This window comes from Mus caroli, chromosome 3, assembly GCF_900094665.2.
Source record: "Mus caroli chromosome 3, CAROLI_EIJ_v1.1, whole genome shotgun sequence".
NCBI lineage: Eukaryota > Metazoa > Chordata > Mammalia > Rodentia > Muridae > Mus > Mus caroli.
The window spans coordinates 124,171,369-124,196,560 of NC_034572.1; the positions used below are offsets into that span (position 1 = coordinate 124,171,369).

General features: G+C 41.1%; 1 protein-coding gene and 1 long non-coding RNA gene across 5 annotated transcripts in view; one reads left to right on the top strand and one right to left on the bottom strand.

Annotated features, from left to right (window-relative positions):
- The window catches only part of Col25a1 (collagen type XXV alpha 1 chain), a 410,366-nt gene extending 385,500 nt beyond the window's left edge, over positions 1 to 24,866 (top strand). Inside the window, exons 31-38 of one of the 4 annotated variants that reach the window (XM_021157594.1) lie at positions 1,348 to 1,383; positions 3,300 to 3,353; positions 8,407 to 8,460; positions 9,836 to 9,862; positions 10,804 to 10,857; positions 14,940 to 15,017; positions 16,777 to 16,815; positions 20,046 to 24,866. In XM_021157594.1, the coding sequence (XP_021013253.1) occupies positions 1,348 to 1,383; positions 3,300 to 3,353; positions 8,407 to 8,460; positions 9,836 to 9,862; positions 10,804 to 10,857; positions 14,940 to 15,017; positions 16,777 to 16,815; positions 20,046 to 20,048 (345 nt within the window). In that variant the 3' untranslated portion in view covers positions 20,049 to 24,866. Of the gene's footprint in view, positions 1 to 1,347; positions 1,384 to 3,299; positions 3,354 to 8,406; positions 8,461 to 9,835; positions 9,863 to 10,803; positions 10,858 to 14,388; positions 14,476 to 14,939; positions 15,018 to 16,776; positions 16,816 to 20,045 lie in introns of all 4 variants that reach the window. The other 3 variants (XM_029474968.1, XM_021157595.2, XM_021157596.1) reach the window with 3 other exon arrangements.
- LOC115030590 overlaps positions 1 to 25,192 on the bottom strand; it is a 126,078-nt gene that overhangs the window by 35,509 nt on the left and 65,377 nt on the right. The window contains exon 2 of the long non-coding RNA XR_003836171.1: positions 9,311 to 9,416. This is a non-coding gene — a long non-coding RNA (uncharacterized LOC115030590). The remainder of the gene's footprint in view (positions 1 to 9,310; positions 9,417 to 25,192) is intronic.

Consider the following 25,192-nt stretch of genomic DNA (forward strand, 5'->3'; position numbering starts at 1 on the left):
GTGACCAAAGAAAAAAAAGTCAAAAAAAAAAAAAAGAAAGAAAGAAAGAAAGAAAGAAAGAAAGACTTAGGGAACTTTGCATTTCCTAATCTTTTAGTCCTTTATCTAAACTAAACTTCCCCCTACTGTCAAATTTAGGGCTGTTTTTTTTTACAGATCGTATAGCCAAAAGTTATCATTAAACAGGCAATAGCCATACCTGCTGTTTAGAATCATTGCTACCTGAAGCTGTATTTTATACATGTATAGCACTGATCATGACAGGATCTTACTAAAGGAATTTTTAAGTAAAAAAAAATAAATAAATAAACAAACTAAAAATACCCCAAGTCTATGTGTTGTCATCACTGGCAGCTGGAATTTTCTTCTTTCGTTTTTTTTTTTTTTTTTTTTTTTTTTTTTTTTTTTTAATTAACTGCACCTGAAGCATGGAGCTGAACAAGCCCTCTGCAGCCTGGCCAAGAGAATTTCAAGTGCTAACACGAGGTCTTCTCAAATGTTCCTTGGTCTAATCTGTACCTTTAAAGCAGTATTGGGAGTTTGCTATAGACGAGCTTAACCAAGAACAATGATGGTTTCTCTTGCAAAATAGAAAGCGACATTTTTTTAAAAAAAAAAAAAATCTCAGTTGGGTAGCCCTCAATTCAAAATAAAGGCATGCATTAATCTGAGGAGTTGGCTTTTAAGGCATTTCTCATGCAAACATCAATATAAAGATTATTTGAACTTAACTGAGAGGCAGACTGGGAGTTATTTTAACTTGAGCCCACATAGTCTTTCTTTCTTTTTTTCCCCTTGTTCCTAGCAGGCCCTCTAGTGGCAACTAATGTGAACTTTGGGTCCAACACATAATGTGCGTATGAACTGAAGCCATTCCAAGATACTAAAGCACAGCATTTTTTGTTCATAAAGTCGCCTTAACAGCCATAGCCAGAGATCTAGAGTCCTATACTAGGAGATCGCCACTGTTTTCTCTTGAGAATCTAAAGAAATATGAGTAATAGTCTTTAGAAAGGCATTTCATGTGGACGTATAGCTAGGAGCCCCCTTACTGTATATTGTCAGCAAGTACTTTGCAGCCCACTGAGAAAACCCTCGTTCACCAGCTTTTTAGATAAGAATTTCCTGGTAGAAATGTCACTAAATGCGATCATCTGTGGGGCATGTATTGTCACGTGACTTTTTTAAAAACTAACTATTTGTAGCAATGTGATATTCATCCCAGAATCCTGTGAGTGTGTATTGCGTTGTTTGAAGTGTTGCATTTGTTCATCAGTGCCTCATACTAATCTCTGTTCTTGTCATTCGTGTTACACCCACCAACCCTGACACCAACCCCGATCCCAGGGGGCATCTGGCTTAGACGGAAAGCCAGGATCCCGGGTGAGTCGGCCCTGCGTCCTGCTCCGACGTGCTCCGTGGATGTGAATCACGTGCTGGGAACGAAAGACCCCTTCGTTCCTTGTGGTCTTTCCAGATGATGAGGTGTCACTTAGGGCCAGAATCAGAGGGGGAGGTAGATGAGGATGATGGAGAGGGAGACCGGAGGAGAGAGAAGGGGTCGCAACTCGAAAGTTTAGCCTGGGCTGCCAGAACATTTTCAGAAGCCCAAGCTTGAGGGTAGATAATTTACTCAGTGAGAAAATGACCGCTCCAGTTGCCTTCTGTGTCTCAGCAACCTGAAACAATTCATAAAAACCTTCCCAAAATCCCACGGGGCCCTGAAGTGGCAAAAAATGAAGGAGTTTAACTTGCTTTTCCTTTACATTTATGTCCATCTTCGAAATGTAATCTCTTCCATAAAACTGACTTCCAAGTCTCTATTTGTGGAAATGAATCGTGTGTCTTCCGCCATTTTTATCACTTCTTTTTGGCAGTTCTGCCTCTTAAATTTTAGCCATGATCTCTCAGTATTTAGAAGCCTTGTAGAGGTGAACCTTGAGTTGAGACAGTAAGAGCATGATTAAGATAAAGAGAATTCCCTCACCTGAGAATGCATTTGAAACTCAGAATAGTTCCCTATCCTGTGGTTCTAACAGAATCCACCAAACGGCTAGACTAGCAATGCGAACCCAGAGACAAGTGAAATGAAATAATCGTACGTCTACAAATATGATTTTGCATTCTGTGCGTCTTTAAACTCAGTCTTCCTGACAAATATATTTGAAGTCCTTATCTCATTTTTTAAGACTCTAAATCTGAAAATTTTCAGTTCTAAGAATCATCAAGCAGGGTTTTTTTTCCCCTCCAGACCCCAAAGTTCTTACATTCTTTTGTGTGTTATTTTATCTGCCACAGAAACCAATTATGCTTGCAAGCTGTAGGGAGAGCCTAGAAGAACAGTCCCCTCACCCTGTGAGCCCTGCTGTCACAAGCGCTACAAAAAGTTGTCTTAAAAGTTAACACTAAGCCAGGCGTTGGTGGCGCACGCCTTTAATCCCAGCACCCGGGAGGCAGAGGCAGGCGGATTTCTGAGTTCAAGGCCAGCCTGGTCTACTGAGTGAGTTCCAGGGTAGCCAGGGCTACACAGAGAAACCCTGTCTCGGAAAAAAAAAAAAAAAAAAAAAAAAAAAAAAAAAAAAAAAAAAACAACAACAACAACAAAAAAAAAAGTTAACACTATTCTTTTTCATATACATTCCATTCAAATGGCTAAAAATCAAAGTTTGTGAGCTTTGACTAGAGTTGTCAGTGACAATGGTGAGAGGACCTGGGAAAGATGATAGAAAGAAAGGACAGTTACACTTTCCTTGTTAGGATTATGGAGACAAGGGGACAGAGAGATGGCTCAGCAGTTAAAGCAGCTAAGATCTTGCAGATCAGCCAGGTTCAGTTCTCAGAACCCTCATGGTGGCGCCCTAGCTGCTCCAACTTCACTTCCAGAGGATCTGGTGCCCTCTTCTGGTAGCCAGGCGTACTGCAAACACATTATGTCCATGCATACATGCAAAGCCCTCACACATACATACAAAATAAAAATAAATCCGGGGAGGAAAAAAAAAAAGATGAGGACAAAATGAAGATTCTTCATCTGAGAAGAATAACTATGAGATATAGCTTTTCTGTAGACTCTTCATTGAAACATGCAGTGAGATACTTTGCCTCTCTTGCATGGATTTCTCAAAAACAACTGGCATGAAAAACCATTAAGAATAGAGTGCTTTACAATCAGATGTGTTATCCTAAGACATCTGCATGCATCCTTCTCCCCAGCAAGCAGAGCTAATCAGAATCCCTCTTCTTGCAACCCCAGTCTCTCACCTGGCTCATAGTATTTTATTCTTATCTTTGTTTTTTAGGGTGCAGATGGTCCTATAGGACCCCACGGCCCTGCAGGACCCAAAGGAGAAAGAGTAAGTCCCCCTTTGGGTTGTCACACTTAAGTTGAGAACTGGAGGAAGGAAAGCATGTCTTCTCTGTATACGGCTTTCTCAACCTGTTCATTTTCCCGGAGAGACGGGGGACTACCTAGTAGTAAATGAAAACATTGCCCATTTGAAGTACTATTTAGAGTCCTAAGACTAAGAAGAAAAGTACGTGGAATCGGCCTGCCTTAATGCAAACAATGCATACATTTACATAGCTAAAGTAAATAGCCCCCATTATTCCTTCTTAACCCATAAGGAAGATATTTTCATTGGGCCTTCATCCAGGAAGTTGAAGTCAATGGGCTAAAACCTCCAGAACTACATATTCTGGTTGATAATCTTAACACAAAGCTACTGTGTTCATTCTGAGTACATTGTAATGTTTTTCCAAAGGAAATTAGGAAACCTACGTAGTCTTCTCCACACGGTTACCTATGTTCTCGTTTTTCTTTCGAGGGTTAAAGAATGACCTGTTTTTCTCTAAGCCATAAGGAAATGATTTGGTGCGTTACAAAGCAAAGCCCTTTCACCAACCTCACTATCCTAGACCAGGTTTCCATATCCCTAGGAGCAAAAAAATAAAAGGTAGACATTCAGCGGAAGATGAATATCTGACACACAAAATATGCTGCAGCCCCGCAGCTACTCGTGTGTCTGGAACTTCTTCCCCCTCTTGGTTTCTCACCCACTTTTTCTTCTCTTCACCTTGGAAAACTCCAAGAGTGTGTGCGTGTGTGTGCGTGTGTGTGTGTGTGTGTGTGTGTGTGTGTGTGTGTATTGTGTCATCAATTTCTCCAGCATACACTGTGCAAGGTAAAATACGCTGAGTGTGAGCACTTCACAATGTTGGCACAATTCACTATGCAGGTTTGTGGTCTTTTTAAAATAAAGGTTTTCATCAGAACAGGCTAATTTGATTTTAAAGAGAGGGCCTGGGTAGTAATGTCTCTGACATGCCTTCTAATTTCCTAGTCCTGTGTTCTGTAAAGTAAATTCATGCATGCCATAAATGCTTATCAGATATGACTGTGGATAATGCAGTCCGTTGGGGGTGAAAGAAACACTCCTCCTACTTGAATAAATCCCTCTTTGCTAGTTACCCTGGTACATTGAATAATACCATTATATTCATTATATTCATAATCATCTCATACACTTCTATTAATGCTCATGAGTATCGACCCATAGATAAACAGTGCTTCAGGTGAAGCATCTATTGTCTTTTTTATTTTTTTCTTTTACTAAAAATAGATTCTCTTCTCACCCAGTCCATCCTGATTGTGGTCCCTGCTCCCTGTCCTCCTCCCAGTATTCTTCCTTCCTTAACTCCACTCCAATCCAGGTTCATTCCCTTTCTGTCTCTCATTAGGGGAAAAAACACTTCTAAGAGAAAATATTAAAATATAACAAAATAAAATATAAGATAAAAAAATCACATCGAGGTTGGGCAAAACAAACCAACAGAAGGAAGAGAGACCAAGAGAAGGCACAAGAATTAGAGACCCAGTCCCACTCGGGAATCCCATTAAAACACTAAACTGGAAGCCATAACATCAGTGCAGAGGGCCTGGTGCAGACCTGCGCAGGCCCTGTGTGTGCTGCTTCTGTCTCTCTGAATTCATATGAACTTTGCTCTGCCGATTCAGAGAGCCTTGTTTTCCTGATGCCCTCCCTGTCCTCTGGCTCTTTCACTTTTCTACCTCCTATTGCACCGTATTCCCTGTGAGCAGAGGGCAGGGATTTGATGGAGACTTCCCATCTAGGGCTGAGTAAGGAAACATCTCTTTCCGTTAATCTAAATGAGTTTATATTGAGAAAGAAAGAAAGAAAGAAAGAAAGAAAGAAAGAAAGAAAGAAAGAAAGAAAGAAAGAAAGAAAGAAATCTGCAAAATATAGCCGGAGAATAAGGCCAAAGTCAATCCAAATACTATAGACTAGACCCCAGTGAAGACTGGCTTTATCCAAGAATTCCAGAAAGAGATGAGTCCTTAAGAATATATTATCTGAATCTACTATTATTTCTAAGATCAAACCAACAACTTCCAGTAATTAGGTTCATTAAAAAGTACTTCAAAGCTAAGAGCGTCCTTGCTGCTGATATTCATTTACAATCGCTGTATGAAGAAACTCAGTCCATCCTAAAATTGGATCAGCAAGGCTCAGGAGGTCCGTTGGCAACGTGCCCCGGGGTCTCAAGAGGGTTTGCTGTTTGGTAAATCAGCTGCTACTTCCGATAGCTCCACCGTGTCTCAAGGGTATCCGGTGTCAGCACTGGTGCAGAATTAACCAGAAGAGCAAATGAAGTCGCTAAGAATTTCTGAACGCATAGTTGGAAGGCAGGTGCATGGGGTGTGAAGTGCTACACTTGTGTCTCCCTCAAACCGGATCACGTGTCAGCGTGCTCCAAGTGCCCTCGGACTGAGTGCTGGAGCAGAGCGTGAGCCTCGGAGTTAATGGAGGTGCCATCTGGAGTCTCCTGCAGATGTTTCTGATTTAGAGCAGAAAGAGTGGGCAAAGGCAGGGTGTTCTAGAACTGGCCCTTGGTTGCTGGATAAAAATGCAGCCAGCCTAAAAGAAATGATGCATTTCCGGTGCAAAGTTTCTCAAATACATGACTAATGCATAAGCATGCGGCTCTCCGTGCTCCCTGCCTTCCACTGATGCTTTCATCTGCGTAGAGGACAGGACACTTGAAGCCATGCCTAGAGTCCTCCTCTGATGTTCCACCAAACAACACATTTTGTCCTTTAAGCTGTTTTGGATCTTTAGATCTGTGTCCCCAGAGCCGAGAGCATACAAGTGGTTTTCATTTCAAATACTGATTTCTTCCTCTGGCCTTAGAGTTCTGTAGTGTTTTAAGTTTGAGAGGAGCAAGGATGCTTTGGAACCCCTTAATCTAGGTGGGGGGAATACTATGCATACAAATCCCTGGCTTACTAGTTCATTTCTGAGGGTATCCAAGATACAACCACTGGGAGTGGTGCTTTGATGCTGAGGAAGAGCTCATGTGGCCTTAACAAGAGAGTAGTGTCTAGTTCCTATAACCAAGAAGGCCAAAGGAGGAGTCTGTGCCTTGCTTCTATCCAGGCAAAATCCTAGCTGTAGATCCAGGGGGTCACCCAGGGGGACTTGTACCAAGGTTAGGGTTCTCCCCTAGAGAAGGAGAGCCACCACTGCAGGAAAAGTGCCTTTCTTAGAGCTTCCAGCTGGGTGTCCCCACTGCCTCCATGGCCAGCACTGGCTCCACATCTCATGGTGCCCAGCTGTGAGAGACAGGCTAACCTGAAGGAGAAGCCCTGCAGACCAGCCCTGGAGTGACCACTAACCATATTTCCATACGCCCCAGTGTGTGCCTTTTAAAGACAAAGCAAACTAAGGTTCTCAGGGGAGGCAGGAGAAGGGAGGGCAGCAGGAAGCTCCACGGTGTTATTTAGATTAGACCCAGGCTGCTACTGTCCAGTTAGTTTGCTTGCTTCTGTGAACACTGCCTCTGACCTCTACTCCCAACATACTAGTAAAATACACAACACACACACACACACAAAACACACACATACACACACACACATGCATGCAGGCAGGCAGGCACCATTTTAAAACTCACAAGTAACACTGCTAAATCCATCTGAAAGAATCAATTTTAAACCAGCATGCTTTAAAGCTTCCATTAAAAATATGACCCTCACTGTACAGCAGCTCGCCCTGGTGACATTAATTATTTAGCACTGTATAATGTCATATATTGCTATCATGTACAGTCTTCAGGACAAGTTTCACAGAACATTTATCGCTGTTTTATTTTATGGTAAATGTAATCCAAACACAGAAGGATTGAGAAATTTCCAAGAGTTCTGGGGGCCTCACCTCCAGAAAGAGCCAGAAATATAATTCAAATTTAAGCTTTATTTCACTGACAGCCTGGCCACTGCCCTGCATACCACAGGGTACCTGGCTTCTGTCCACTGGTTGGGTGCTAGTATCTGCATCAGGCTAGGTTAATTATTTCTATCCATTGACCACCTCCACTAAGCCTGATTCTGCACAAGCATTCTGGAGAAACCCTGTTGCCAACCCTAGGAAATGGACACAGAGTAGGGAAAGGGGGTGTGTGACACATCATATGCTCACTGAAGGCAGAAACGTTTTTTTTTTTTTTTAATCTTTTTCAAAAAGAAAACAAGATGTGCATAACAATGTATGAGCCAACAGGATTCATGTATCTAATTACTATTTACTAATATGCTGGGTACTACTCTAACACTTGGTGGATAGGATGGGGCTGAAGATGGGGGTCCCTGGAACTCCATTGTGCCCATTCTAGTGAGAGCCACAGACAGAAGCTAACAGTAACACGCGTGTGGTGTACAGCTGCAGAAATGGAGAGGGTGGTCAAGGAGGTCCCTCCAAAGAGGGACCTGACTTAAAAAAAAAAATCATATATAAAGAGAGAGAGAAAGAAAGGCGACAGAGGCCAAATATCCCCCATCCAAAAATTCAAACTATGAATCGCTCTAATACCTTTGAGCGCTAACATGACACCACAGCTGGAAATTCTACTCCTGGCCTCATCTGACACATTGCTGTAGAAACATGGGCACAAAAATAAATAATAATATATGAAATTGACCTATAAGGTACTTCTATAAAACAAATGTATTTTGTAGTTAGTGTTATGCCTCATCCTCAAGATACCAAATCCAAAATCAGCTCCACTTCAAAGTATGTCAGGTAAGGGGTAGGGCCTACAGGTTAAAACAAATGGCAGTGCTCTACACAAATGCCAGAGGGAGCCAAGTACCGGCCTTCAGACATATGGCAATCCTTTCGTACCGCTGGGTGGTGGCTGCTCTGTCCTTTCAGCAGTCATCTGGCAGCTGTGGCCACGATGGGTGACTTTCACAGCTTCGCCACTACAGTCTGGAAGGAGTATGAATTGTGGGCATTCTGATAGAACATTTAAATGGCAGCTTGCTCTGTGAGCTGTATGGGAATGGGAGGGGCTGTGTATGACTGGAACTTTCTGCTTTTTTCATTTTAGGGAGAGAAAGGAGCTGTGGGAGAGCCTGGACCCAGAGGGCCCTATGGGCTGCCTGTGAGTTCACTGTCACGTGATCGCTACCACCCGCATGTTCCTGTGACCTACCACTGACATGGTTAATTAACCCTTCCCGAGTGGACAGACTAATCTCATTATAGGAGCAAAGACAGTCCAGTGAATACTCTCAGTACAGAGCATTCTGTGCTACAGACAGATCATACTCAGCCTCAAATGATCTCTGTATGTAGAGACATTCCCAGGCATGTCATGCGACTGTAGAGCAGAGATTAGGGGATCGACAGCACTAATTAAAAAGCAAGATCCCACCTAACAGACAGCAGCCTTCCTTATGCCATCAGAGTGGACATTCAGAATTGGCACTGCCTTGAAGGGTCGCCCATGCCAATTGGATGTGAAAGCTTCATTTATAACAACCTTGTCTATTCTTACAGATTATTAGCAAAATATTTATCTTGCTAGTGAAAATTATAATCCAAATTAAATTGATATTCATGATGACAGTGTTTCTGACCTTTCTAAGAATTTGTGAGGACAAATGATCTTCAGAACATAGAAGGTTGGCAGAGTTCTGTCTTCTAAAATTCTGAACTATGCAGAACCAAACTGAAGTCACAGATTTCTACAGAGATGATTTGTACAGTGATTCAGTGGAGTAGGACCCAAAGTAGCGTGCATTGCATTTAGGCTTTTAGCTGGCCTGTGATTTCCAAAGGCTTTTTGCTAACGCAGATAATAAACTCCATCCACAATCACGTCCATGCTTAAAGGGATGCGGATTTTGAAATAGTGTCAAAGTGTACTTAAGGAAACAGAGTAGCTCTTGGGGACTTTGGATAGAGCAGAATCCGATACAGTGTTACCAGCACCATGGGGGCAAAGTTACCATCTTGTGTCTTAGACCAATCCTCCTTGGAAATTCTTCTACAACGCTCACTGCAAAGCAGCTTCGGAGGTTATGTTCACACTCTGAGCATCTGGCCAAATTCAACCTGTGTTGAGTGATAAACAGTTTTTAGGTTCCGCATTAACTTAAAGGCTAACTGAACTGTCAAACTAAACGAGCATTGGCATACATCTTCCATCGGTGTTGCTGTGTTTTGTTAACTTAAACTTTTTTTTTTTTGCCTTGTTTTTACACTTCCCTCTTGAGCAGCCAAGCCAAAGGGCAAGCCTAGAGCCTGAGCAAAAGCATCTATTTACCAGAATAAAGAACTTAAATTCCTCATGCCCTATAACTTCAACTAACAGTCCCCTCACTTGATTAAAGAAATGTCACTAATGGAGAAGCCCTTCCACATCTCGAGCATAGACGTTTGAATACTAATGTTGCATGCCCAGATCGGCCTTAAACAAGAACCTACTGGTGAAACTTAGGAACGCTAATGTAGCTGCTATGGTTCTTTGGCAGGGCAAAGATGGAGAACCTGGTCTTGATGTAAGTAATCTGTACAGCAAACATCCTTTAATGATAATAAGGACAATCAAAGGTCTCCATCACCAGCGTCACCAAGAATATACAATATTTTGTCTATGTATGCACATGCACATGCACGCACACACACACACACACTTACTGTGCTGTGCACATACACAGCAATATAAAAATACACTAGTAATTGCATAAGATAATTGAAGGAGAAATAATTCATATAAAATTAGTAACTGACATTGCATAGAGGTATTTTCACAATACTTTTCTAAGTTAAGGACACTCAACATCAGCATGACCTAGTTATGGAAAAAAAATTAAAATGTATTAAATCAGTCTGCCTCTCATGAGCTGCCTCTGGGAAAGGAAGTTTTGTCAAAGCTGCTATGTAGTGGTTTTATTTTTCATTATGTCTCTATTTTCTCGTATGCTAAAAATATTATATAAAAATACACTGTCAAAAGTAATGCTTCCAGGAGCAATCACTGCTTGTCAGTGTTCTGTAATTATGTTACCAGAGTTGCTATTTATTGAGCACCTGTTATGTCTAAGCATCATTCTGGCACTTTGTATCCACCGTCTCATTTAACATCCACAACAGCTGTGTGACAGATAGCTATTAACCTTATTCTATAGTCAGGGGGACTGAAGGGCAGAGTAAGTGATTTGCCCAGACCCACACAAGTTAGTAAACACGCCAGGATTCAAATTAATATCCTGTGTTCTTTCTCCTACGTTTCTTAAAAGAAAAAAAAAAAAGCAAGAAACCTGTTGTACATAGCTCATTGAATGGTAGAAAGCGCTACTGTTCTTTGTAAATTTAAAGCTTTTATATCTGAGTTCAGACCAATGAAATGTTGTTACGATAGTGGTATTTGTTGATTTCAATGTGATTTTTGTCACAGTTTATGCCAACAGATATGTTGAGTTTGCTTCTTATCCCCTAGGGCTTCCCTGGTCCTCGAGGCGAGAAGGGTGACCTGGGAGAAAAGGGAGAAAAGGTGACTTCTCCCAGCATGCATCTCATGTGTATCTGCCAGCAGAGCTCCCAGCATGCATCTCCTGTGTGTTGGCCAGCAGAGCTCCCAGCATGCATCTCGTGTGTGTCTGCTAGCACTGTCTGCTTTTCTGCTGAACCTGCAGGCTTCCACCAGGCACCTTTCTCATGTCCATCCTGTGTTCCAAAAACATACAGATGGCTGATCTAAGGAATCAGGTCTTCAAAGAGGTCTAAAGAAGGCTATACAGCTAGAAATGAGGGCACCTCCCAGCATAGGAGGAAGAGTCTAACTCCTGGATATCAAAGCTACAGTCTTTCAACTTCCTGACACCAATTTTGTTTTTTAATATAGTGTCCAAGGGAATTGACTTCCTTTTTTTTTTTTTTCATAAAAGTTAGATCACATTGCACAAACCTCAATGGTATTTTGGCAAAGCCTGACTTACCCGCAGGCCAGGATCTCCTTTATCTTCCTGAAGTTCCCAGGAGAGATACTGATGCATGATACGTTTTGATATTTTTAAATTCAGAAGTAGAAAACAGGCTCTATCACAGAGCTCAGTGTGCCCTGCCACTGCGCAGGAGCTGCTGTGCTAGCTGTAAAGCCAACAGCTGTAGATGACTTAATGAAGACATTACTCTAAGGATTTCTTGGGACCATCAACACCATAGGTTATTAGGGGTCAATATCAAGCAATGATTTTTTTATGTCTGAAAGAAAAGTCTCAATTCAGAATTTTAAACTTCACTTTTTCTGTTTCTCTTTTGTTCTGCTTCTCTCTCTCTCCTCTTTCTTTTCTCCTCTCTCCTTTCTCTCCCTCCCTTCCTCCCTTTCTCTTTAACCCAATAGTAAATCAAGTAAGTTTTTACATTGGATGAAGCAAAAAAGCAACAAAACCTCGATAATGAAAAAAAAAAAAACCCAAAACAGATAATGAAAATCTTAAAGTAGCTGAATATCCGTTCACCCCATGATTCCAGGGTAAACCAGTCCTCCTTAGATTCATATGTGCCCTTCATATACTTAACAACTCAATGATTTTAAAAGTCTAGTAGATTCTCTTGAACAGTGAAACTCATTCCTGTTATGATACAAGACCAAAAGAGATGTTTCAAAGAAAGGCAACGGAGCCCCTGCATGTGTTTTAGGAATTAAGAGTTTCTCAGCCTCCCATTGGTAAGAGCCCATACCGTGGTCATTCCAAGCTCCGCCTTCCACATCATCGCATACCGTGAGCACCTGCGCATTCCTCTCCCACGATAAACCTTAAAATCGTCACACTGCCACCCCGAGGTGGGTGCTATATTTACCTAGTGGGTTGTATGGGTCTAAAATGTTACACAAGGAAAAAAATTTATCATGTGGTACTCAGTTTTATTATCTTTAAAGAAGTTGGAAATTATACCAGTATTGGCTCAGTGTAGAGTTCTTACTGAGCATGTGCAAAGCCCTGAGTTCATTCTCCCAGCATAGCAAAGAAAAAAAGAATGAAGAGTCTGGGGGAGAGGAGAAATTTTCATTACTGTAGCTTATAAAAGCATAAGCTGCTCACATACCCTCCCTCAGAAAAATGCTAGTCACTCACACAAAAATATTTCCACAATTATTCCAAGTTTTATATTTAGGAAAATTAGATTCTAGAGGTTAAACACTTTGTGTATATCTCTTTCATCAGTATAAGAAATGAAAATTGACAATAATTATCACATTTCAACTGCTCATACACACGATGACACATAACTTTGAAGAATATAGATTATCACTTCATTTTACAACATGCTGTTGATTGAGAATGTTGACATGTTCTTCTCTGTGATAGCATTAACATATCATTCTTCATAATGGCTCTTTTCCGTAAAGCTTGCCGTTCACTGAAATATCAACCCCAAAATCATTGCCTATCACAGTAATTCCAGTAGTCAGTCTTAAGTCCATTTGCCAATCAAGCAGTGAATGCCATTTAACCAACACCCCTGGTCGTGGTTAGTCCTACTCAAAGATGGCTCTGCTGCCTTCCGGAAGGGCGTAGCACAGGTAAAAAGTTTCTGTCCATTCACGTCATGACACTGAAGCTACTCGATGAGGTGGATGCTGATTCCTCATGAGTGAGCACTTGCTTCCAAAGGCATCGTCCATTTCCTGTCTCACCTGCTCCTCCTTCCCTTTCCCTGTCACGGCTTTGCCTTCACCCATGCTCAAGTGAACCACACCAAATTTCTATCCCCTGTATCCAAGAAGCCCAAGTGGTTTTGATTCCAAGCCCTCTGCCCCCATGTTCTTGGCACACAGGAGATGACCAAGGCAGAGCTTCGGCCCATGCTGTCAGAGTGAATGTATTAATTTGAATGAGTGTCTCATACTTTAATGCGGTGTGCGCATTGTTCTTTTTCCCTTTGAATATTCATGTTGCTTGCTTCAGACTGTTCGATTTTATTGCAACTGCCATCCAGATTGCAGGATGAATGCTCTCATCTACGTATGTATCTACGTACTGTCTTCTGCATTCTGCACAGCACCAACCAACTGCCTGTCTATACGTTTGCAGATGTCTCTGTTAATATGAACCAGCTGGGGTGCATTCCTTCCCTCCTCTCCTTTCGCCTCCTTTCCTAAATTCCTCCATCCCTAGGACCCATGCCGACATCCTACAAACCTTGACCTTGATTCCCAAATACTAATTTCCACGGCTACATTCCCACTACGTAATTATCCTGCCTACCTCATTTTAATGAGCCCAGACTGCTTTTCCTATCTGCAGCGTTGTGGGCTGGAAACTCATTTACCATTGTGAACAACAAATATTGAAGAAGACCGCCTAGGATTATCCAACTGTTTCTCCAGTTGGCATTGCTGCCGTGTATTAGAACCTGAAATTTGTGTTTAACTCAATCAGTCAAGTGTTCACTTTTATTTTTGCCAGGGAGGAAAAGTTAAACACAATAGAGGCACGTTTTAATACTGGAATGTTTTTACTGGGAATAGAGCTGCAGAATAGAGTATGATTGGACAGCCTTGGGAGAGAGCAAAGCTGTAGCCTCTCCCTCTGAGTTTGTACAGCCATTATATGTTAAAGAGTACGGAGGGTAAAGGCAAGTTAAAAGTACTCACAATTGGGTGGAGTATCCATTACCCTAAGCCCAGATCCACCTGATACCAACTGGCTTCAGTGTAACTTGTCCGCCATCTTTGCCTGGTCCACAGAACAAGTCCCTAATTCACTGTTGACTCAGATATTTTGACAGTCAGCACTGATCTGCCTTTCTGATGCATCAGCCCATTTGAAATCCTCCTTTCCTTTTGTTGAATGTCATAAATAAATAATCAATCAATCAACCAATCTATCCTGCTTCCAGAATCCATTGTCAGCATGGCAGCTTAAGTTATTTTTTTATAGCATCGTGTCATATGTACATCAGTAAACAATGGTAAATGCCTCCAGACTATTTCTAGCTAAGTCATACTTTGGATAATTTTTATTCTACACCCCCTCAAAATAAAACCTGTCTTTTATTTAAACCCTTGTATCCACAGGGGGAAAAGGGAAAGAAAGGCAAAAGGGGGCCTAAAGGGGAGAAAGGAGAACAGGGCGCTCCTGGATTAGATGCACCTTGCCCGTTGGTATGTCTAACTGATGCAACCGTCTCCAGATGTCTTGTGATGGGATGACGATAAGATGGGAGAGGAGCAGGCCAGAGGGGTCAGTAACTGCAGGTTCCTGGGAGGGCCACTTAACACAGACTTTCCGACGGTGTTCAGAAGTACAAGACTACACTGGTGTCCTTGACATCTTGTTGCCAGCCACTCAACACTACTCCATTTCTACATTCACAAACAGTGCTGGCTGTCAGGAACCTGACTGTAGGGTGTGAAGAAGAGCCAACAGCATCCCATATCCCTCCAAAGAGGAGGCCAATGGTTTCCTGTCAAAGGCTTTGTCATGATCGTGTGAAACTTCTCTGCGTGTTACTACCCCTTCTAGGCTGTTCCTCTCCCAGCTTTGTCTTCTAGTTGTCTCTTTAGCAGATTTTTGCTTTCAATGAATTCTTGGATTAGTAACATTATGAGTTAATCTTTACAAACAGGGATTCCGTGGCGTTAAGGGGGAAAAGGGGGAGCCAGGCCAGCCTGGCCTGGATGGGCTGGATGCTCCTTGCCAATTGGTACAGTATTTCTCTTTCCTACCATCATCCTGCATGCCATTCCTTTGTTTACTGTGTATTTGTCTGTATCAGTGTAAAGTGCTTCTTTCTGGAGCCAGCTTTACATGATAAACATACTACATGTGTGTGCATGAGCAGGCTCCTCCCTGGGCTCTGCATTGGGGAGAGAGCAAGCATGTATTATCAATGAGTGTATATTAATCTTCTAACATTGTTCTCACTACTATTGTGTCTATCTTATATTCTTTGGAATATTAATTTACCCAATAAATAGTCAGAGATGATTTGTAAGTTAGATAAAAATATATAACACAATGATACTGCTAGGCCAGAACTTTGGGCTTTTACCCTACTTATGTTTTTCCCTATCCTCTAAAAGAAAGAAAAGTATTTTTGTCACCCCCATGATAGTCTTATTAGTGCTTAAATAAGGCCAGTTGTACATTATGACTTCTGTGGTCAAGAATTAACCAATTTGAAGCAACACTGTTAAGAGACCATAGGAAGGAAAACCAAACTGCCCTGGACATCTAGAGATGATAACTGTCTGCAGCCCGAACCCTCTTCCTTGTCATATAACCTCTTGCCGTAATGGTCTCTCCTTTTAAAACTCACTTTCCTGACGTAGATGGGGCTCCTTCCTCCATTAGCATGAACTCAAAATCCTCCTTATACTAAAATCTAAAATTCTACTGGTTGACCCTTCTCCTTGTACCAATCTGGCATTACCAATTTCTCCTAAATATTCATAAAGCTAGAGTCTGTTTACAAATGAAAAAGGTAGTGTGAGTACAATTTGTTGAGTACAAAGAAAGATTTTTATCATTGTGTTCCACTTGGTCTGCATGGCCTTACACATGATTCTTCGGTTATAAGCATGATAAGGTAAATGTATATTTTGTAAGTGTCTTATGAGAGTGTGTTTATAGCAAAATATCCAGTCAATCGTTATAGTTAGAAATTATTAATGTGGGGTACTCTGTCTTTTGTTTGCTTGGTGTTGATAAATCACATTTCATAAAACTCTTAATTGGAGGAAAACGCATGCCTTCAACGGTGTCATGTCTTCCGGTCTCATTTGTATCTGAAGATCCTTACATGTCAGATGAAAATATACTTTGTAGCATTTAGAAGCCTACTTTCAGATTATTAACCAACTTCTGCAGACTTAGCCAGAAGCACTGATGAATGCAATGGGTGATATCTACTATAGTGCATAGCTAGACTGCCTGTGTTTCAAATGAGTATATTTTTGCAATATCTATGTACAGTATAGCCAAGTGAAAAACCCTGGAATATGGAGACCTATAAACTTCAGATAGAAATGGCCTTCCATTGATCACTGTCACCACAAACCATAGTCTATAGTGACCCTGAGAGAATGGTACTCTGACTCACTTAGTAAAGACAAGCGTGGTGTGTCCTAATGATGCTAAGAGGTACCGTGCAGGTGTGGTACCTAAAGATGGAGCTGTGATGAGCAAAACACGGGACAACTGCGCCCTGTTCATTTTCAAAATCAGACATAGCACTTTCTGTCTTCATGAATTTTCTAGATGTGTGCTTCGTCTGAGAAACATTTGACTCAGCTTCCTTTTAACCAAGAGTGGATAAAATATTGTGAGCCACTAATTAGTGTAAGATGCTTATGACTGAAGCCACCTAATAGAGATCATTTCTGAAGTCTCTTAGCATGTGAATGTGGCATCTTATTACTTGTCTAAGCCTAAGGAATTCTATTTCTTCTCTTCAAATCCAGGGACCTGATGGGTTACCTATGCCTGGCTGCTGGCAAAAGGTAGGTAGACCAAAACAAAAAAAAGAACCCTGATCTTGACCCTGTCCCTTTCCATGCAAAACAGACTTTTTATATTCAACATTCTTGAAAACTGTTTGGGTAAACAGTGCCAGCTCTGGACCATCTTTAGATGACTGTGTTTATCATTGATTTCTTATCAGTGAGAAAAAGTAGTTCTTGGCAAATACTGTAAGCTGGAACCTCAAATTCTTTGTCTGTGATGGAAAGGGGCAATATATCTGAGCAAAATTGTTTGGCTCTCTCTCTCTCTCTCACTCTCTCACTCACTCACTGAACTCTTTCTGCCTTCTGTTTATGGTGATTTTTAATTCTAGTCTTCCATTGTATATCATTTACATTGACAAGTATGCTGAGATATGGAAGAACCCTGTCAGTATCAGTCACACAACTGAGAAAGCAGAAAATATAAACATAATATTTAGCAGGAATAGGTTGACTTCTGTCCCATCATACCAGGATATTGCTTTGGTGATAACTCATGCGGTAGCCTACGGATGAGTAATAGACCTCTGGACAAGCAAAGAAACTTCCAAGAGCAACAAGCTGGTGGGTAACAGAGCTAGGAAGGAGAAACACCAAGAAGCAATAGTATTGTTTCCAACAGGAAGACGAAGCTCTCTGCACTCTGCACTGCCCAGGGAATGCTGCCTCTGCACATAATGCTGTAAGCCCAGTGCGCAGGTTACCAGAAGTGGGAAAAAAAAAAAAAAAAAAACGCCCAGAAATAACAATGCAATAAGGGAAGCATCCAAACTGCTTTTGCAGTTTTGAAATTTTATCTCCAATACTTTGTAGCTTATCCAGTAATCGTAGACAGCCATGCATCGTTGGCAAAGTTAGGACAAACTATGTAAGAGTGTGAAAACATGCGGAGACTCTGGGCTCTTGGTTGCTTCTCAAGTCAGCAACTCAACCATCAGGAAATCTTATGTAATGTTCTTTCTCAACTAGCCTCACCGACTTAGCCAGGGACAGAAAAGCCTTCTCGCTTCACAGAATCATTTATTTATAAGCTTCCTCTGCTCCCCTTTGAGCCTATCAAATAATGAACTCAGTTGTGTCTGAGGCCAAGCGGGGCTCTGGATACAGACCCCTCATCAGATTCATCCTACCTGGTAAAACTATCCTCTCACCAGCTTAACTGCCGTTCACAGACATCACATCGTAATGCCACCCCATACTAGAATGGCCATTTCTCACCTCTCTCTAACCTCTGCCCTGTAATTGAATGAGATGGTGACTCTTTAGAGACCTGGTCATGAGTGCACTGCACCTTAGAGATACAAACAGTTCACTTCTCCCACCCTGTGACACCACTCAGAGCTTGGAGTCGCCATGAGTCTGCGGCACTTTGAAATCGTTTTCCTCTTCAGAAAGGCATAAATGTCACGGCAACAACATAACATTCATGTTGTTAGCTCTTGAGATGGAAAACCTTATGATAATATGAATAGGGTGATAGACTCAGAAACTGTCCTTATAAATATTGATCTTTCTATGAAATAGATACTATATTCTACATAAGATTAAGCATCTCATGGATCTAGCATATTCTTCAAAGAAAAAGAACTCAACTATTGAGCATTGGTATTGCTTAGCACGCCCCCCCCCCAAAGCACACATGAACTCCAATCACCACATTGTGGAGCTCCCCTCCCCAAATATAAATGAACTAGTGAGAGAAGTGAAATGATCTCAGATTTCTTAGATGGCCAATTTAGATATCTCAAATATTCAAGTATTTTTTTATTGATGTTATAAATAAAGCCAATAGGTGGCTCCTGGTTAGTCCTATTTATTTAGCCTACTAGGATAAACAGTTTTGTGGAATTTTAATGTTTTATTAGCATTACTAGTTATACATAATGGGTCCATTATGACATCTTCATATATGTATATAATACATTTTGGTCACATTCACCCAGCCACCACTGATCTTCATTTCAATAGTCCCCTGCTATTTTGATGGTCTAGTGAATTTCATTAGGTTGCTTAGGGAAGCATAGATACAGGATTATTCGAAGGAGGATGGGCACCTTAACAGTGGCTGGACTGCTAAGGAAAACATCTGTCCATTAACTACATATAGATCCTCCATGATGGGTATTGATAGGTTCATTCTCTTTGGTTGGTTGGTTTGGTTTCTTTGTATAGCCCTGGCTGTCCTGCAACTAGCTCTGTAGACCAGGCTGGCCTCGAACTCATAGAGATCAACTTGCCTCTGCTTCCCTGGTGCTGGGATTAAAGGTGTGGACCACCATCTGCCAGCTGGCATGTCCATCCTCACACAGTTTTTCTTAGAAAAAGAAAAACACAGTGTTATTAGTGAAAGTATTGCAAGGGGACTCTGGGCTAGTGGGCTGTTGGGGGGATAGGGGGAGCAGGCCAAGACACAGACACTATCTCACTCTCCTCTGCATTTGACTTTACTTCTTGATTTTTCTTTGAGTAAAACTAAAGGCATTCACCGGTTATGGTGGCACATGCCTTTAGTCCCAATACACAGAAGGCAGGCAAAGCTCTGAGAGTTTGAGGCCAGCCAGGTCTACACAGTGAAACACTGTCTCAAACAAACAAACAAACAAACAAACCCTAAAGAAATCTTTTAGGATCTGCTCTATAAAGGAATAGCACAATGCAAACTGCCTCTCGCTCTCAGAGCCAATGGCAGTTCTGCAAAGACCTTCACAACAGGGTTCTTCAAAATGAGGCACCAGAGACTTGGGGAATGTTTTTGTCCCAGCAGAACTGTCACATGCATGAGAACCATAGCAGTCAAGTTCACCTTATCAGCCTGCTAGCTGGGCAAGGCTAGCCTTAGGAGGAACCGCCAACAGGAAATGCGCACGCATGTTACACAGGAGGGTGTTGGTCAATGGCACCTTTCAGCTTAGACTCTTTGGACATTCAGTTGATCACAGCTTTCTGCTTTCTCAGAACAGTGACTAAGACAATCCTTTATCCCAAAGTTCCTAGTTGACCAGGGAAAATTGTAGGTGAAAACTAAGGAGAGAGTTATAGTAAACTGGAGTTTTTAAAACTTTAATCTGGGAGACATTGAAAAAAGATCAAATCAGCTTGCTGACTTAAAAAAGGAAAACTACAAGGTTCTTCCAGCGTTTGTAAAATAAATGTTAATTTGGAGTTGTTAGCAAAGAACTACTAACACCACGTGTCTTTTGTTGTTGTTGTTGTCTGTTTTTCTGCAGTGACGAATCTAACCTTCCGAGCATGAAGTTGTGTATATAATGGTCCACCTTTTATATTTATAGTTGAAAAACTGCAGTGCAGATTTTGCAAGTGTGAGATCTGCCCACCCGACACACGGCTTCTCCCTGTCCACAGTAGCACCCTTATCTATCTTTCCTCACGTCTGAAGCTAGGCAGTTCACAGAAGTGAGGAACCCGCAGGAAGTATAGCGTCTCTATTTTATGTGAACATATGTATGTGTTTATACAGACACCAGTGATAGAGATCAGTTGATTGCTTTTGCTGTCTTCTTATTTGGGGCTTGTTAATTGCATGGACAAAAAGTGCCATGAAATAGTTTACATGAAATTGTGACCAAATATGGACTCAAAAGCTATGAATACGCGGCACACATTCCCCGGTAGCATTCATTCATGCCTACACCACCTACTGAAACTGACTAAAACCAGCATGAGCGTGTGCCAAACCTGCTTGTGCAAATGCGATGCTTGCTTGCATGCTGCCTAGTGAGGTCTCGGCCTACATCTGAGCTCCTATTCCTTTTGTCATCTCAAGGGGGTTACACCGTGGCTTATAGCCAAAAAGAGATAAGTTGACGGAGAGCGTGCACACACACAGTTGGTCTTATATTTTGAGGGAGTTGCAGTCCCGACTGCAGATCCACACAGTTCCTGATCTTGTGCGCTCATGTGACCACCTTGGTTGAAATACCAAAGGGTTAGGCTGATGGCTGCCTCTAGTTTTCCTCGGGCGTCGATTGGTGGTGAAGATGCGGGACGAGGACCGGTTCAGCACTCCTGCACTGTCTTCCACGTGACCAAGTTGGAAGGAGGTTTACAAATGCTAACACCCAGAAAGGCAGAAATTGGATTATTTTTACGTGATCTGATCTGACTCCCCACGGGAGAATGTCAGGGGTATGCAGCAGTGTTTTGGAGACAGCAGAGCCTTGGAATGAAAGCCCCTGTCAGTGCAGATTGAAAGGTGTGGACATCCTATCAGAGCTCAGGTTGCTGAAGAGAGACTGTGTCCCAAGATGGGACCGGACAGAATAAGCTGTGCTACAAAGCAGACTTTAACCAAAGGTCGTCGGAAAGTGTCCCTTGCTTCCTTCCTGGGTTGATCCATACCAAATGTTTTTCTACAAGTTCGAGAAGCAAAATGCAGTTTCCATTTTTTCTCATACTTTTTATTTTCTTAGTCCAGGAACAGAATTTGCTTCAGTTTGGGTCTCATAGGTTTTTAAACAATAGTTTTAGAAAAGCTTTCAGATCATAATTTGAATCCAACAGTAAAAATAACCTCTTCACATCTCTTTTTGTTGTTTGTTTGTTTAATTGAAGAAATTATAGGGAGACTCTATTTTTGACTTAACCATTGTAAAGAATGAAGGTTAAGGATTTTTTTCACTACTTTTTGATTTATATTGACAAATGTGCCTGTCAGTTATTGTAAAGTCAAATTTTTATCACATTTTGGTAGCATGAACTTGCTTCTTCTAAACTTCTCTTTTTGTATATTGAAGTTTATTTCTCACTTTTGTTTTTACATTTCTAAGTGTTTGTCTTATGCACAGACCAAATCTGAGATCTCAGAAAGCTCTGATACACAGTTGCCGTAAGATGAGTCTCGTTTTGACTGACTTGCTCAAAACTCACCTACATAGTCTTAGCCTGGACATTGCTTTGCGCGGTGGAGACTTTGCGACATGTTTTGAAAGAACTTATTCTATGTGGAAGGGTTGCTTCAAAGGAGCGCCATCATTGGGAACAGTCACTCTGGCAGCCCTTTAGAGAACGTCATTTCCCTCGGTGATTAAATGCCGTTTTTATGGGAATGTTTCAAGTTCTGTGCTTGGATCTTTAGCACCAGAGGGGAAATTAGTTCATGCTTAGGAGAACAGCAATGAAGATACAGTTTCAAGACATATCTCAAGATGCCGTTCATATTGTATAACCAAATGCTTGATCATGCAAAATGGTGTCATCTTTTTATTTCTTTATGTCATTTCTGAGATTAGAATTTACTATTTCTGATAACATTCCACAGCCCGAAGCTAATTTAGCATTTTTTAAGCATTTTTTTTTTAAATGGAGAGTATTTTCTAACAATTTCTTGTATGGTGTAGTTAGGGTAAAGTATTTCTCAATATATAAAACAATTCGTCTTAAGTCATTTGGGGGACAAAAGTGAGCCCAAGACTACACATTATCTTCAGAAAACTGGAGCAACTATCGAATCTTGAGGCCATCTGGTGACTGTGTCTCCTCTTATCTTCCTCTCTGTTTCTCCACTAGAAAGAGGTATTGAGAGAGATTGTTATTTAAAAGTTAAACAGATTCAGATGAGACTAACTCAACAACAAAAGAAGTGTTAAAGCACTGGACATACCCCTGTAAAGATGCCACATAGACTGTGTGTGCAGTGGGGGTCTGGTTTGTAAGACACATGTAAAGTTCCATTTCATGGACTTCCTTGGAACAGACAAATGGAATGATGTTAGTCCTCTGTGCTCACCAAGCGTTAGCCTTAAACTTCGGGCTATTAAGACATCGTTAAACATCCATTTTGTCATCAAACTGAATAATTTCCAAATGAATCAATAATAAATCATCATTGCTGGTACATAGGTTGATTGATAGGTAGCATTCTTCCTTATAAAGACTTCTTCAGGAGAATTAAGGGAAAATACTTATGAAGCACCCATTGGAAACAGGTCAAGGCCAGGTTTTTTTCAGAGACAGCCAATCTCTCTAAAGGATGCTATTGTTATGTTTCCATTTACAGTGTTTTCCATTTGTGTTGTTGGTGCTAATAGATCGTCTTCCTTTTTATCTTTATGGACCGTGGGCTTCTATTGTGGGTAATTTCATTTCTCTGTTTAATGGCATTCCTAAGCTGTTAGTGCACAGTTCCGCTTTGGGAGTTCATGAATTTGTTGTAGTTCATAGGCCAGCCTTTCCTAATGTAAAGCAGCCTTCCGCAGGGGCTCCCCTTACTCTGTGGCAGCCTTCCGCGGGGCTCCCCGTCCTCTGTGCTCATTTTATACACCACATGCCTTTATCAGTTTGCATTGCCTCCTCTTTTGAGTCACTCGCCTTTCAGCTTCCATAGCCAGTGTTAGAGAAGTTTGCTCTGACTCGTAGGGCACCTGGGAAATGGCTGTCCTTCTCCATCATTAAATGCAGCCTTGGAGGAGTTTTCCTTATCCCGTTATTTTGTGGAGAACATTGGAATGCCGCTCCTTCCTACCAGTAGAAAGTTCCTGGTTTTGTATTTACACTCTGTGCTGCATCTGATGTGTTCATGGGGCAGTTCACATATATTACATGGACTTTGTGTGTATATATCTGCTAGCTTGAGAAAATAGTCAGATCACCATTCTGTACCTTGGGGAAGTTGTCCTTGATCTCTTACAGTTTTGGTACTTAAGGAAATGTGCCTAAAGTATTTCCAAGGATGCTTTTAAATAGTGCTAGTGAAGCACTAAGAAATAACAGTTTTAATCCGCCCCCACTCCACTGTATCTGTCTTCTGGCAATTCAGTTTCTTCTCATACTCGGTCAAGAGAAACTTGGATGCTGACATTTGAAACCCTGATTTTCTTCCTTTCTTGATATTCACATTATTTAATGCTACCAAGACAAAGAATTTAATAACTTTTACCCCTCAAAAAAAGTTTTGCTATAAGGTTCAAAGGAGCCTTATCATTCCAGATATGCTGAGAATGGTCAGATCTGATGCTGGTGACTGACAGATCTGAGCAGTTATAATTCTGCCAAACTGTGATAGGCTGTACAGGTCTTCTGTCCCTCCTTCTGTTTTCCTAACATATTTTCTCTTCCATCATCTTCTTTTTGCTCCACATTATATACCAGAGACACTCCTCCCACTTAGATTGCTGGTGAATTTATTTAGTCTTTTTCTTACTTTTATACTAATAAACATTTGAATGGCTTTTTTTTCTTTCCACTAAAATGTATGAACTGCCTCCTCTGCTTACTGGCAGAGTGATTTGGAGACAGGAGGATGGACCTCATTGTGCTTGATTTCTTGACAAGAAAAAAATACCAACGTTTTCAAAATGAGTTGATATTCTGACCCATTTCGGAAATACTAATGAGTCAGATTCGAAAAGGAATGTCTCCCACATTGCTGACATCTGGGTGGATAGTCCTTACAGTGTTGTAAATGTTTCATTGAGCTGGACATTTTTTAAAAGATGTATGTATCTGATTTATCTTTTGGAAATATTATATTTTTATTTGTATTTTTTACATTTTAAAGTTCATCTCTATGTGCAGCTATTTTTATATTGCCAAAAATTCAACATAAATACATAGTAAGAGGGAAATGGGGGGACAAGTGGCAAGTGTAACCTTGTGTGGGTTTTTTTGTTAATGTTTTATGGGCCAGTCTCATGTACTTGGTTATTCTAAGAATACGTTGTATCTTTCCACTGTACATATGGCAAAACCTGGTCATCTCGGTAGTGTAAATATTTAAAAGATTGATTTTCCCCGTTGGATTTCTTATTTCAATTGTAATTTTTCTGACTGTCATCGCTGAGTCAACGGCCTGCGAGGGTTTTGATTTGCAGGCTCAAGGTGATTGCTTTGTGTTTGCTTTCTAATTTGTTTTTTTAATTACTTTCCAAACTTGTTTTCAGGGTTCCTAGTTTGTGAGAAGTTGACCTTCGGAGTTATTTTTACACTATTTATGACTTATTTTCATAATGTAAAAAGTGTGTAATTATTATAACATTCACCCAAACAATGATAATGAGTTGTATCGTTATAAAGTTTTAATGATATTCCTGAGATCTTTGTCTAATTTTCTTTTATTTAGAAACAGTTGCCCAAGAGTTTCATTCTACATTTCTTTAGTATTGTAACCCTACCACCCACACCACACTAAATTAATGTTTCCTGGGCCATGGAATAATGCTTCCAAACTCAGTTTCCTCTTCAAAGTCACTTCCTGCTGGAATTCCCTCGTTGGATGGTGTGAGTCACCTCACACTGAGTTACCTGTCTCTCTCTCTCCCCATCACATCAGAGTGAAGTACATAATTTCACTTCCCACTGGCACAGTGCACGATCTGTGACTGTATGCTTGCACACAGCACTAGTGATTGGCAAAAGC